We start from the raw sequence: 13872 nt of genomic DNA, 5'->3' as shown, positions 1-13872 counted from the left end.
AAAAATTCCACCCTAGTGGGTTGAACAATGGGAATACCACTAAGTGCGTCTACACCGCAGTGCGGTGTATCGTTAGTTACTAGTATTTCACTATGTTTGACACTTTCTGCCATTTTTCAATAGAGATAATTACAAATTACTAATTACATCAATACACCGCAGTGCAGTGTACTAGCAAAATCTATCACTGATTTATACACCGCACTGCGGTGTAGACGCACTGAAAGGGTTAAACCCAAATATTGGGCAATAAGACATTACTTCCGGTGCAGCACTACAAATCTGAGCTCAAAACCCATTTATTCATCAAAGCTTTTAATTCAAAACCAGTTTTACTTTCTCTATTTCTATGCTCTCTTTTTATATATAATCCAAATAAAGAGGATGTATTTTTGATATGGTGTATAAAGCGATGAGCATATTTCATATGGATTTTAGGCTGAATGAATTATTAATTACTTTTGAGCTCGACAGTGCTTAGAGTTCGAATAAGATTTATCTCCTGGAACTCGTCAGAACTCATTGGAACTCACAACTCGATGGAACTGGGGTAATGCGTTCCCCGGTTAAAACATCAAACGCTGTTTATTCATGTAGTTATGTTATATAAATGTGTGTTGAACAGATTTATAATGAATCTGTTAAACAGAGAGAACTTACACAACATCATCGGCACGGTTTTGCGGTTTATACCGAGCGTCCATGCGAAAACATAACCCCCCCCTTCCACTCTCCCTGCCTCCTCCCTCATCCCCTCTGTTACTACAGGACTTGTAACAAGTCTCCAAAGTAGAACGATAACCACACTCAAACGTGGTGAACGGATAATAAGATGAAATCCCACTATTTACAGATTAAAAGAAATTTAAAAACCAGAATTATTTATTCAATCAAAAATATATAAAAGACACGACGTTTCGATCTCACCCTAGAGATCATCGTCAGGTGTGACCCTAGAGATCATCACACCTGACGATGATCTCTAGGGTGAGATCGAAACGTCGTGTCTTTTATATATTTTTGATTGAATAAATAATTCTGGTTTTTAAATTTCTTTTAATCTGTAAATAGTGGGATTTTATCTTAGTCTCCAAAATGCTCAAAAGCACTTACTTTTGAAAAAATTTTATAAAGCCTTAAAACGCCAACAATTTCAAAAACTGCTTTCAATGTGCTTACTGACTGCTATACTACTACTATGAACCCTGTCTCTGATCCCTCTTTCATCTTGCCCTGCCCGGCTGCCACTTTCAGAGATTGCCTCTGTTCATCCATTCTTGTCTCCTACTAATTCTTCGTCTCACACATCCCTCTCCTTTCATTCTCTTCTCTCACCTCTCTCCCCAGTTCCCGTATCTCACCCTCCCTACCGCTTTACCCCCTTCTCCCTCACTCTCAGCTGGCAGCTTTTCAAGTTTATTTGATATCCGTTTATTTTTTCTTCGTTTGCGTAAATAAAATTTTAAGCGCAATCCGATCTCGCAAAACCCCCTCTTGAAAAGATTGTGAGTCCATGGTGTCGGGAGCAGGGGAAGAATTTTATTGATAATCCTGAGATAGACCAGACTCGACAGTACTCGCAGCCAGCGCGCGAGAAATCTTTTTATTCACAAATCTTGAGCGCTGCAGGACATAAAACAAGTACGGCACTTTGTTCTAACAAATGGAATAAAACTTTTCGCATGATTTTGGCATGCTACCAGGCTCGCTCTTCGACGTACAACTACGGCACTTTTTCGGAGTTGAATGTTTTTTTTTGCGATTTTGGCATTTCACCAGCCCTCTTTATAGTCAGACGGTTAAAAAGGGATATTTCATCCTCTATTCTGTGGCTCTGAGACTAGCATCTTGGAGGAAAGGTTCAAGTCCTAACCAGTTAGGATTCTCAATTTGATGCGTGCAAGAATTTGGCATGGGCGTTGTTCGACATTTTTAGTCGCGTGCCAAATATGTCAAACATAGTCACTGCATTCGGCACCAATGCGAACGATTGACCCAGACCAAAATCCGGTGTGGTCCGAGTTTGGCCCGGGTCAAAAACGCTCGGCGCGATCTGTATATTTGCGAACGGTCCCTAGAGATACAAGTTTTACGCCGAGGAGTTTCGAGTGTTGAATATCGACCGACGAAGGAAGAAGTGGTTCTTTAGTATCTGAAAATATATGACTTCATCGTCGTCGCCGCCGCCGCGTGTAACCGTTTTATATACGAGATATTATAACATTCGCGGAGAAGTTGACTCGACACTCAAAAACCTCGCGACGGCGACGAAAACTCGATCAACATTGTACGTATAGCAGTATCCACTGTACGTCCATCCATAACCGTAGTCAGTTATAGACAGGTTTTCTAGCGGATACAGTTGACCTACCTGTGAGGCTAGTGGCGCAGTCATGGCTCGGATTTAAGACCGGTCTGAGACCAGTTAACGGCAGGTTTCGATTTGTCTCTCTACCGATTCGGGAATTTTCTTCTGGCGCGTTCGTTTTGACCGGAAAACGCTCTACCCACTCCGCAATAGCTTATTCTGTAAATCAGATAGAAGCGGCCGGAATACGAACAAAATGAGACCTTGCGCCTCAGTTCTATAGCTAACCAAATAGCTTAAGGTGGGTTTTAAGATTTAAGACCTCTTTTGGACTTAAGTCCAGTCTTCTGTTCCGGGGCAACCGAAATACGCTTTACCTATTCCGGAATAGCGTAATCTGATTTGAGAAGTTACCGGTAGAGTTTGGCTGGTTTCGATTGGTCTCTACCGATTCGGGAATTCTCTCCGAGCGCCCCCGGATTTAACCGGAGTGAAATCGGTGCGGTATACGAATCGTTGAAGATGTGCGAGGATCTGAACTTGCCGGTTTTATCGGAACTGTTTACGTTGTTGGCGAAACAATGCAGCGATTGTTACGAGGAGTATCTACTCTCTTTGAGCGAATGTATCAAACACTCGGTATCGTGGATCATACTGTCAGCCGATACTCATCGGTATCATACTCTTAAAGTAAGTCGACACCAGATATCCAGATCCACAGTCAAGACTAAAGATTAGATCAGGCTTAGCTTGTTTTTGTTCAGTTCGACGGTCAAGACTTAAGAAAAGATCAGGCTTAGCTTGTTTTTGTTCAGTTCCACACTCAAGACTTACGATTAGATCAGGCTAAGCTTGTTTTTGTTCAGTTCCACGGTCAAGACTTAAGAAAAGATCAGGCTTAGCTTGTTTTTGTTCAGTTCCACAGTCAAGACTTACAATAAGATCAGGCTAAGCTTGTTTTGGTCCAATTCCACTGTAGTAGAAACTTAGGTTATATCATAAGATAAGACCAAGCTAAGTTCGTATTGGTACAATTCCATTGAAGATATCTCCGGGCTAAGCTTATTTTGATCCAGTTCCACAGCCAAAACGATAAGAGCGGGCTTAGCTTGTTTTGGTGCAGTTCCACTGTGGAGATGTTTAATACCGGGCGAAGTTCATTTTGCCCAAACACCAAAAGAAACTGAAAGCATTTCAAAGTCTTTTTGTTACGTTAGTTGTTATTTCCTGCTGAGCTTTGATTCAATCGAAGTGTTTAACGTTATTTCCTAAAGTGTTTCTTTTGTTCGTATAAAACCCCTCCGGCTGACCCGGGACCACCCCTCGTTTTTATTCCCTTTATTTAGCCGCGCGTTGAGACGAAAATGAAAATCGTCTCTTTTTCTCGTACGATTTTATTCACGTATCACGGGCTATTGTTAAAATCGTGATTTGAGTTCATTTTTTTTTCTAACAAGACGAACTCTGAACCGGGTCGGCTGAACCGGAACGTCATTTTTTTCCTCCTCGTAAAAATCTTAATAGTGCACGACATTGTTCGTTATTGTCGCAAGCGAAAGTAGTTTGTAAAGATTTCATTGTGTACGGGCGATTCGGTCGCCGTCGGCGACTGCAACAATGACGATGACAACGATAATGGCAGCGGTCGTCTCATTTTTAGGTTCGGGCGCTGCGTCGAGTTCTATCGCGTGCGGATGTTTATTCAGTCGGTGTCGCGCGAAACGACGACAACCGCGTTATTCCGCGTATCGCCGTCGGCGATGGTTGTCATCGGCGTCGGTTTGAATTGTTTCAAAGACGGCGCTCGCCGGTGCCATCAGCGGGCTGTGAGATAAGACGGCCGAGATTTCTCGAATTCCGGAGAATCAACGGGAGCCGGTTCCGAACAGTTGTGAATCGAAATTCGACTCGATTCGGTCAAAGTAATCGATTGATAACTAATTTGAGTAGAGTCCTAGCAGAGCCGTGTTAACCTGGGCCCAGTTCCATAGTCATGGCTTAGACTTAAGACCAATCTAAGACCATCTTAGTTCTATAACCAATCTAACAACTTAAGACCAGTCTTGAAATTTAAGACCATTTTTGGACTTAAGTCTCAACTGAGGAACCAGACCGTGGGGCCGGTTGCATATGTCGTGAAAAGGTCGATTCGACTGGAGGGGACAGATCGAGAGAAAGAAAGAAGCAACACGTCTGGTTACTACGAAACTTGGGAAGTGACCAAGTCTAAGACCAACTTATAGTTCTATAACCAATCTAACAACTTAAGACCAGTCTAAGGCTGTCTTAGTTCTATAGCCAATCTAACAACTTAAGACCAGTCTAAGGCTGTCTTAGTTCTATGGCCAATCTAACAACTTAAGACAAGTCTAAGGCTGTCTTAGTTCTATGGCCAATCCAACAACTTAAGATCAGTCTAAGGCTGTCTTAGTTCTATAGCCAATCTTACAACTTAAGACCAGTCTAAGGCTGTCTTAGTTCTATAGCCAATCTAACAACTTAAGACCAGTCTAAGGCTGTCTTAGTTCTATGGCCAATCTAACAACTTAAGACCAGTCTAAGGCTGTCTTAGTTCTATGGCCAATCTAACAACTTAAGACCAGTCTAAGGCTGTCTTAGTTCTATGGCCAATCTAACAACTTAAGACCAGTCTAAGCTCATCTTAGTTCTATGGCCAATCTAACAACTTAAGACCAGTCTAAGGCTGTCTTAGTTCTATTGCCAATGTAACAACTTAAGACCGGTCTTACGATTTAAGACCACTTTTGGAATTAAGTCACAACTGTGCAACTGGCCCCTGGGGTCGGTTCCGTTGTCAAGACTTAAGACCAAAAGTGGTCTTAAACCTTAAGACTGGTCTTAAGTTGTTAGATTGGCTATCGAACTAAGTTTGTCTTAGACCGGTCTTAAGCCCTGTCTATGTAACCGGACCCTGGTCTAGAACCAGTAAAACGTACAGACAAATAGTGCTTTTTCATTAGAAGTATGAGAAGCTTTCGTTACTTAGTATAATAGACCTATAGTAGCTTCATCAGGTAAATAACTCATTTACCTGATGAAGCTACTATCGACTAGTAGCTGATAGCTCTTACTAATCTAGTTAACTCTAGTTGGAAACTCATGCAACCAAATCTAACAAATCTCGCAAATGTGGAACTGAGTTCAATCCATCTATGATTCTGCCGAAGAAGGCCAGAGAGCCGAAACGTTCTAAAATAAATATCATTAGCATCAAAGAAACATACGATTTTAGTACATTCAACATTATAACTGGTGCTGGGAGATTTAAAACTATTACTCATTCCATCTAGTCTGGTTCCACAGTTAGGGAATTTGGCTTAGAGTCAAAGCAATTGAAAACGAACTGATTTGACTCTGGGAGTCGAATCTAACTCACATTTTGAACTGGGTCCAATGTTGAGTTGAAATAATTGAAAATGAACTTATTTGATTCTGGGCGCTTAATCTATCTGTGGAATTGGATCCAGGGTTTCATGGATCAGTTCTTCAGCGAGGGATTTGACTTCAACTGTGGAACTGGGTCCACAGTTCTTAAGTTAAGGACTTGAGTTAAGATAGTTGATAATTAACTAATTTGACTCGTAACTAATATATGTATTTTCTGTATGTTGTATATTTGACAGTTGAAACAAGGAATGGTCGTAGTACACGATGGTAAAACACGACCTCAACCTGTCAAACTGTGTTTAACCGAAGATTCACTGACGATTAAAAAGGAAGAACTCGTCTACGTGCATTCCTCATCGGACGAGGTCGAAAACTCAGGAGTTTCACGGGTAAGTTCACTATTTCACCACCAGGGGGCTTTAGTTAGGTTGTCGCGGGTATCAGTTAGTGGTTGACTATTTCATAGTTAAGGGTCTTCAGTAAGATTAGCAGCGTCACAATTTCACCACTAGGGGCTTTGGTATATTTGTGAAAGGGGTAAGGTAACCAATTCTATGCCAGGGGACATTGGTTCATTTGTCTCCGGGTTAAGTTCACAATTTTACCACCATCGGTTAGTTAGTTTTGGGGTTTAGTTGACCAATTCTTCACCGGGTTTCGTTTCATAGTGTCACCTTTTCACCACTAGGGGGCGTTTGTTTGTTTGTCTCCGGGTTGAATTCATCATTTCACAACCAGGGGTTTTTGTTAGTCGGAGTGTGATCCTCATGCGCTACAGAGGGCATCAGAGGTTTGTTTGTCGTGTAGAACTCTGGTGGTATGTTCCTATTCGACCAGCGAATTCTGGGGCCAGTTGCACAGTCATGGCTTTGACTTAAGACCAGTTTAAGACCAACTTAGTTCTATAGCCAATCTAACAACTTAAGACCAGTCTTAAGATTTAAGACCACTTTTGGACTTAAGTCACAACTATGCAACTGGCCCCAGGGCTTTGTTCAAATCGTCTTAAGTCCCTATTTTTCCGAACAGGGGGTGTCATTTTGATTATTCATTATGCTTCCACTAGGGGGCGTTCATTCTTCACAATTTAATGCTCGCGTCTGTGACAAACTCATTTTTCAAATAGATTGAAAACAACGGTCATTAATCCAACGATAAAGAAAAAGACATCCCTCCATTCATCTCATATATCATAAAACTCTGGTGATAAGACCTAGTTTATTTCCTGTCTTCCTCTGTCTCTGTCTCTCGCTCGCTCGCTGTTTCTCTCAGCCTCATTAGTTTATCTACAGAAATTCAGTTTGTCTCTTCGTTCGAATGTGTCATCCTCTCTTATCAGTTTACGACCACACGATAAGTAAATGGTAAATCTAGCTCCTTCTTCCTGCCGTTACAACGCCCGCCGCAGTTGTCGCGCTGTTCGGCGCTGATAAAAAAAAAGAAACTTTCCGTGTTGCTATCGTGTTGTTTTCTCTAGCGCGAAATGTTGAGAATTTCTTCCCGGAATTCCTTTTTCGATATTTCGTGTGACGTGTAATGATAACATGCCTCTGCTGTCCTAGATTAACCCCTATGTAAAGTTAACTAACTTTTCAGCAATTGGCCCCAGGGGCCAGTTGCACAGTCGTGACTTAAGTCAAAAAGTGGTCTTAAATCTTAAGACTGGTCTTAAGTTGTTAGATTGGCTATAGAACTAAGTTGGTCTAAGACTTGTCTTAAGTCTAAGCCATGACTATGCAACCGGCCCCTGGTCTGCTAAACCCTGTGACCTAGTTCCACAGTTTTGGTTGATATTGTACTAGGGCTACAGGTTTACTGGGCATTGGGTTGGAACGTACCTCCATGCAAGATCCTGAGTTCTGTTATTTTTTGTCAAAGAAAATTTATTAGATTGCGTTAATGTTTCAGCAACTAGTTATATGACCTATTCACTTACATTGGCCGCAAATTCATATAAAACGCTTCGCATTTTCAAAATTAACTTGAGGAAGGAGCCCCTGCACTCGCTGTTGCCAGCTATGCCATCAAAATAAGTGCCACGTTCAAATTAAATTCACACCCACCGGACATAGTAGCTACGTACGGGCCTGGATTAAAAATTAAAGTAATCTAATTCTAGGGTCATGAATTGCGTCCTCAGGAAGTACAGTTGTACCCCTATTTAGCCACTACCCATCCCTCAGTTACTACTCACCGGCTGGTTCTCACAACGACGATAACTTATCGGCCCGGATTAGCCATTATCTTCACAAATTATGGTAATAAAACATTTCGACGATAATCGCTTCAATGGGCCGCTTAAAACGAAAGTTTCTCGATGGGACCAAAAATTCATCGTCGGGTCTCGCCGGTGTAATCATTCGTGAAAATGGTTTTAGAAATTGCCGCCGATGTTTGTCTCAGTCGCGTCGACTTCAGTTCGGCCATAACTTACCTCTCTCTAGATTCAATTACCTATTGTAAACTCGGCGCTTTCTAGCCATCCTGTTCCCCCTCTTAATTAGTCCCAGTCTTCTAATGGATGCCGTTTATCTTTAAAATAGGATTTATCGGCTCGGCTTCGTTTAATTCGGAGCGAGCTCCATTCTATCTTCAGCCAAAACCGTAGCTGGTCATTTTCTGGAAATTTCATTCAGGCCTACGTGACATATACGCACAATATTGACGAAGATTTCACCGATGTTTCAGAAAGATTCCTTCTTTCCCTCTTCGGAGGTTTATACAGCGTGGTCACTGACCTGGAAAAAACCTGGAAAATTCTGGGAATCGGAAGAAAATCAGCGGAAACTCGGGAAATGTGAAAAATTTTACCAAAAATCTGGGATAATGCTATCGACCGCGTGTTTCTTGATCAATACGTCACTCGATGAAACATGATTAAATTGTAACATTTAAGACCTAGAAATCTCTCTGATTTACTCGGGGAATTTTTGGTGGCGATTACGTGGAAAAATCACGTAAAACTCAGCGTGACTTGTAAACGGGTGGAAACTGGAAAATGATTTTTGAATGAAGTTTTGATAAAAATCAGTTTAAAACTCCATAGTCCGAACCTGTGACTGCGGAACCATTCGCTGTATCGGATAGATGAATAACAATTGTTAGAATGCTGTCTGTTTAATGGTGGATGTTAAGGGATGGTAGAGGGAGGGTTGTTGCTCGCTAATGTAAGGTATAATGGTCCCATCTATCACCGGTGCTGATACTTGTATTTGGGGTGATTTGTCTTCGGTTCCGAAGCAGTATATATATAACGAACGGAAAGCGTCGTCAAAAGCTCCGATATTCGGGACGCGTTCCGTCCCTGTTGGTTTTTACACGGTATTTCCATCATCTCTTAGATCAATTCCCGTCAAATACCTGCGAGTTCGGCGTCTGTTCTAGGTCCCAGCGCTGCTGCGTGTATAGAGAGGATAGTCTCCGTAAATCCCCCTATGACATCATCGAATCAGTGCGGTATCGAAGACCCTTCCAGAAAAGAAAGTTGCCTCGATAAATCACTTTAATTGATCTTGAGACCCTTCTGTGGGAGTTACTGGGTCTCCATGAATCTCCCTATGACATCACTACGCCTGATGATGGCTAATAGTCTTTAGCCGAAACGTTGCGCAAATATGTATACTCATCTATTCAGGTTTCATGTTTTGGCTGAATTTATTGTGGGATTTCTCCTGTTTTCTCCCTATGACATCATCGAATAGTTCTTGAAGACCCTTCAAGAAAAGATGGTCGTCTCCATAAATCACCCTATGACATCATTTATGATATCTCAAGATTGATCTATACACTATTCAAGCAAAGATGGCCGTCTCCATAAATCACCCTATGACATCATTTATGGTATCTTTAAATTGATCTATATGCATTTTCTAGCAAAGATGGCTGTCTCCATGAATCAGCCTATTGACATGAATTGAGAAAATTGGTTCAAGTTCGTGGTAAAATATTAGTTAATAGGAATAACTTCATTCCCTTATCTCAAAACGCATTTTTTGCGAATAAGGGGTTAAATTTTTGTTATTCATCCAGGAAAGATTTAGTCACAATCGATGGTGCGTATTGTGAAATCTCGATATTCTCGAGTGACGGGAGAGATTTCGTTCGTTCTCTTTGAATCCGTCTGCCGTCCTGTCCATCATCGTCGTCGTCGACGACCGCGCGTGATTGTTCCGGGAAGCGTTTGCTGCCGTTTTCGTTCTTTCGTTGCCCGAGTCGGATCTTTCTCCTCTCTCTCTCTCTATCTCTCGAGGGTTGCCATGGTAATGCGTAACTGGCTGAATCGCGCTGTTCGTTCGTTCTCGAGGAGCGGCGGTGGGTTTTTTTTAGACGGGTTCCGATCAATTTAACACAGTTTCCAGATGAGTTATGATTGGTTATTGAGGTTTGAAGCTTCCTTTCATTTCAAGCGTGAAGTTTTCCTATCGTCGATTGAAATCTGCGGCGGTTCCGCTGTCCGATAATCGCTTAAAAATTGACGGTAGATTTAATGGAAGATAGTCTACCCGGCCCCGGTTCTGCTGCCGATAATCGTTTAAAATTGATGATAGATTTAATGGAAGATAGTCTACCCCGGCCCCGGTTTCGCAGTCAATTAATTGATAAAAAGTAGGAGGTTTAATATTAGTCTTCTCCGGCCCCAGTTCCAACGTAATGGGCTGAAATTTAGGGATTCAATGAAATCTTCCCTGGCCCCAGTTTCACGGTATCTTGTTTGAATTGGCTGATTTGATCAAAGTTTATCCCTCAGTTTCTGCCACTGACCTGGAAAAACTTAGAAATTCAAGGAACCATCTTGAAAAAATCAGTGAAAACTCATGGAACTTGTCAAATTTTAACAAAAACCTGAAAAACTCAGGGATTCGGATTATGCTATCGAACACATGTTTCTTTATCAATACGCAATTCAATAATAGGCCTATAACCAACTCCATGTTAATAAAATATTTTCGTGCGAATTGTAAATTTGTCCATATTTTTCCAACCCGTAGGAACGGACTGTAACGGTGAAAAGAGAACGTATCGGAGGGTTAGGTTTGAGCATAAAAGGTGGCGCCGAACATCATTTACCGATTCTCGTGTCGCGAATATTCAAGGATCAGGCGGCCGATAAAACCGGCCAACTGTTCGTCGGCGACGCCATTACAAAGGTAATTTCGATCAACTTCTATTAGGCCTAACCCTTTCAGTGCGTCAACACGGCAGTGCGGTGTATTGACATAATCAGTAATTAGTTTATATCTCTATTGAAAGATGGCAGCACCTGTCAAACATAGTGAAATATTAGTAACTTAGACTGCGCCACGGTTTAGACGCACTTTAGTGGTATTCCTGTTATTCAACACACTAGGGCGGAATTTTTCAAAATTTTCAAATTATCTCCCGCACTATAGGGTATAGATTAGTCAGCACTGAAAGGGTTAAGAGTTTTCAAGAATTTTGACTTTGGATGTCTTGGTAGACCCTAATGTTTAATGCGCCGTGCAAGCTACACTGATTCAATGTCTCATTCAAATACCGGTATTCAAATTTTGAAGAAAATACCGATAACATAGCTTAATTTCTCGAAGAGGAGGGCCTTAAACACATTTTCAACTGCAGAAATGAATATGTAAGACATATTTACTGTCTCATGAAAAGGATGATCCAAATCCGTTAACTGAAAGAGAAAATAGGGAAATACCAGTTTCATGCGTTGGAGCTCTTCGCTATTGTAACACTATGGCTTTCATGGGCGCTACCATCTTTGATATTATGATTAGGCTCTTAAACTGCTCCTCGGCCGTTAAGTCAAGAAGTATAGTCTTAAATCCTTAATACTGGGCTGTTAGATTTGGTATAGAACCAATATGATCTCGGACTTGTCTTAATTCTAAGGCTCATGACTGTACAACGAGCCCCAGCCTTTTTTGGACATTGGGTGGTTCGAACTCCCTTATGTTAAAGTAGAAATTGTATGTCTGTGTTTTGATCACTTCTAGGTGAATGGTGTTAACATTGAGAAGTATAATCACGATAATGCAGTATTGTGTTTGCGGGATGCCGGGGAAGATGTGATGATCACAGTTAAACATTTCAGACCCGCTTCACTATTCCTGACCAGGAGTTTAAGTAAGTGTGAGAGAAAAAGACAGACGGCGCCTCTGTCCTGAATAGGATCCAGTTCCACGGTTTTCCGTGAATGAAAATAAAAATTTTCATGACACTGTGACCTAGGTTAAGCTTGGCTCCTTAGAGTTATGATCAAGCCCTATAATTTAATTCCAAGACCCAGGACCCGGTTCCAGAGTTCAAATATCGGAACTTAACTAACTTGAACTTAAATTCAACTCACATGTACATATGGATCTGGACCCAGCTCAGTTCTAATTTTGAATCATGAGTTACTATACTTGTGATTGTTCATTTTCAATTAGTTAACTCTGGAATCACATTTTAACTCTGTTGAAATGTTCGTCTAGACAGTTCCGCAATTGAGACAAATTTAGTTTTCACTATTGTAATTTGTTGATTAATCTTTCTTGTTTTTGCAGATAGAAACAGTCATCACGGCACTATTGTAATTGATGAGGATGGCAGAAATGTAAGAACAACTAAATATTGATTAAACACCATGTCGATGTTATGATGATGATGATATGTAGAGAATCCCACAATGATGACGAAAAAATGATATCCTATCCTAAAGTCCGAAAACGTTTGCTTGAGCCAGTAGTTTATTCAACATTTAGACTATGTTCGAATAGTCATCTTCAGGAATACTGTCAAGAACAACGAGTCCCGAAAAAAGACTATACCTTCATTAAATACCCCTGCGACGTCATCGAATCACGGCGATTTATCCCAATTTCTAAATGTGTTTATTTTTCTGTTGTAGAAAGTTCCGCCCGGATTAAAAGACGCTCCGAAACTAGAGAAACATTGGGCAGATTTACATTGTATTCCACTTCATTTCGCGCACGTCACGTGGTACGATACAACGTCTGATAAACAAAGGTATGTAACATCGGGTTTTTAGGTCGTCGGCCTTGCGACTGCAAGCAACTCGTTAGGACGCCATTCTCTGTGACGGCCAGCGACAATAGCATTGCACTGACCCTGCGACCAATGAGCCCTTGCAACTACCAGTGAAAACAGTTGCAGAATGCCCAGGTGCGTTGGAAGCAATTTTAGATTGCCGAGGCCAATTGCCAATTTTTGACAGGTTCTAATATGTTGCTGCGATGAATTTACTTCAGTTTCATCAAAAACCTGGTATTCAAAGAAAAAAAAAGTCATTGAGTAAATTATTGCTGCAGCTTTTGTCGCTGAAGTTGCTGCACTCACAATGCCACTGAAGCCCCTGAAGGGTCAAATCCTAAACCACGTTTGAGACTTGTTTTTAACTTCTGGTTTTCTAGAACGAATGGATTCGAAGTGATAGCGATGGATGGAACGTCTACAGGCGTCATACACAGTGATAATAATGACAATTTAAATGAATGGGTTCGCTGTATTAATAACAACATACAAACACTAAATAATCATTCTGTAAGTATCAACCCCGCCGCCACTACCCCTCACTGGGCTGTGTATCCCTCATCAACCCTTCCGCCACCACCCCTCACTGGGCTGTGAATCCCTCATCAACCCTTCCGCCATCACCCCTCACTGGCCTTTGAATCCCTCATCAACCCTTCCGCCACCACCCCTCACTGGGCTGTGTATCCCTCATCAAACCCGCCGCCACCACCCCTCACTGGGCTGTGAATCCCTCATCAACCCCGCCACCACTACCCCCTCACTGGGCTGTGAATCCCTCATCAACCTCGCCGCCATTCCCCCCTCACTGGGCTGTGTATCCCTCACTTACCCTGCCGCCATCACCCCTCACTGGGCTATGTATACCTCTTAAGTTTTATGTACAAAATCTACCCTTTCCTCCCTGAAGTATCCACGAAAAATATATTCTGGCAAAATATGTACAAAATATGTATAGATTATGTATGAAATATGCTTGAAATAGCAATGAATTATGCATATGATATGTATAAGTTATGTAGGCCTATAGTGTTTAAAGTACCCTGTATCTTTGAAATATGTACATGTACAAAACTATACAAAAAGATCACATTCCAGTAAGGTTTGTGCAATTTGAATACAGTTAAGACCGCTTGATT

At 41.5% G+C, this 13872-nt stretch overlaps 1 protein-coding gene across 5 annotated transcripts in view; it reads left to right on the top strand.

Moving 5' to 3' along the window:
* Window positions 1-13872, top strand: part of LOC141909589 (gamma-1-syntrophin-like) — a 30562-nt gene that overhangs the window by 9611 nt on the left and 7079 nt on the right. For all 5 annotated transcript variants that reach the window (XM_074800063.1, XM_074800060.1, XM_074800061.1 and 2 more), the window contains exons 2-7: window positions 5953-6105; window positions 10705-10863; window positions 11695-11824; window positions 12247-12296; window positions 12591-12709; window positions 13114-13243. In XM_074800063.1, the coding sequence (XP_074656164.1) occupies window positions 5953-6105; window positions 10705-10863; window positions 11695-11824; window positions 12247-12296; window positions 12591-12709; window positions 13114-13243 (741 nt within the window). The remainder of the gene's footprint in view (window positions 1-5952; window positions 6106-10704; window positions 10864-11694; window positions 11825-12246; window positions 12297-12590; window positions 12710-13113; window positions 13244-13872) is intronic.

Source organism: Tubulanus polymorphus, chromosome 8 (assembly GCF_964204645.1).
Source record: "Tubulanus polymorphus chromosome 8, tnTubPoly1.2, whole genome shotgun sequence".
NCBI classification, from domain to species: domain Eukaryota; kingdom Metazoa; phylum Nemertea; class Palaeonemertea; order Tubulaniformes; family Tubulanidae; genus Tubulanus; species Tubulanus polymorphus.
This window is presented reverse-complemented; position numbering and strand designations above follow the sequence as displayed.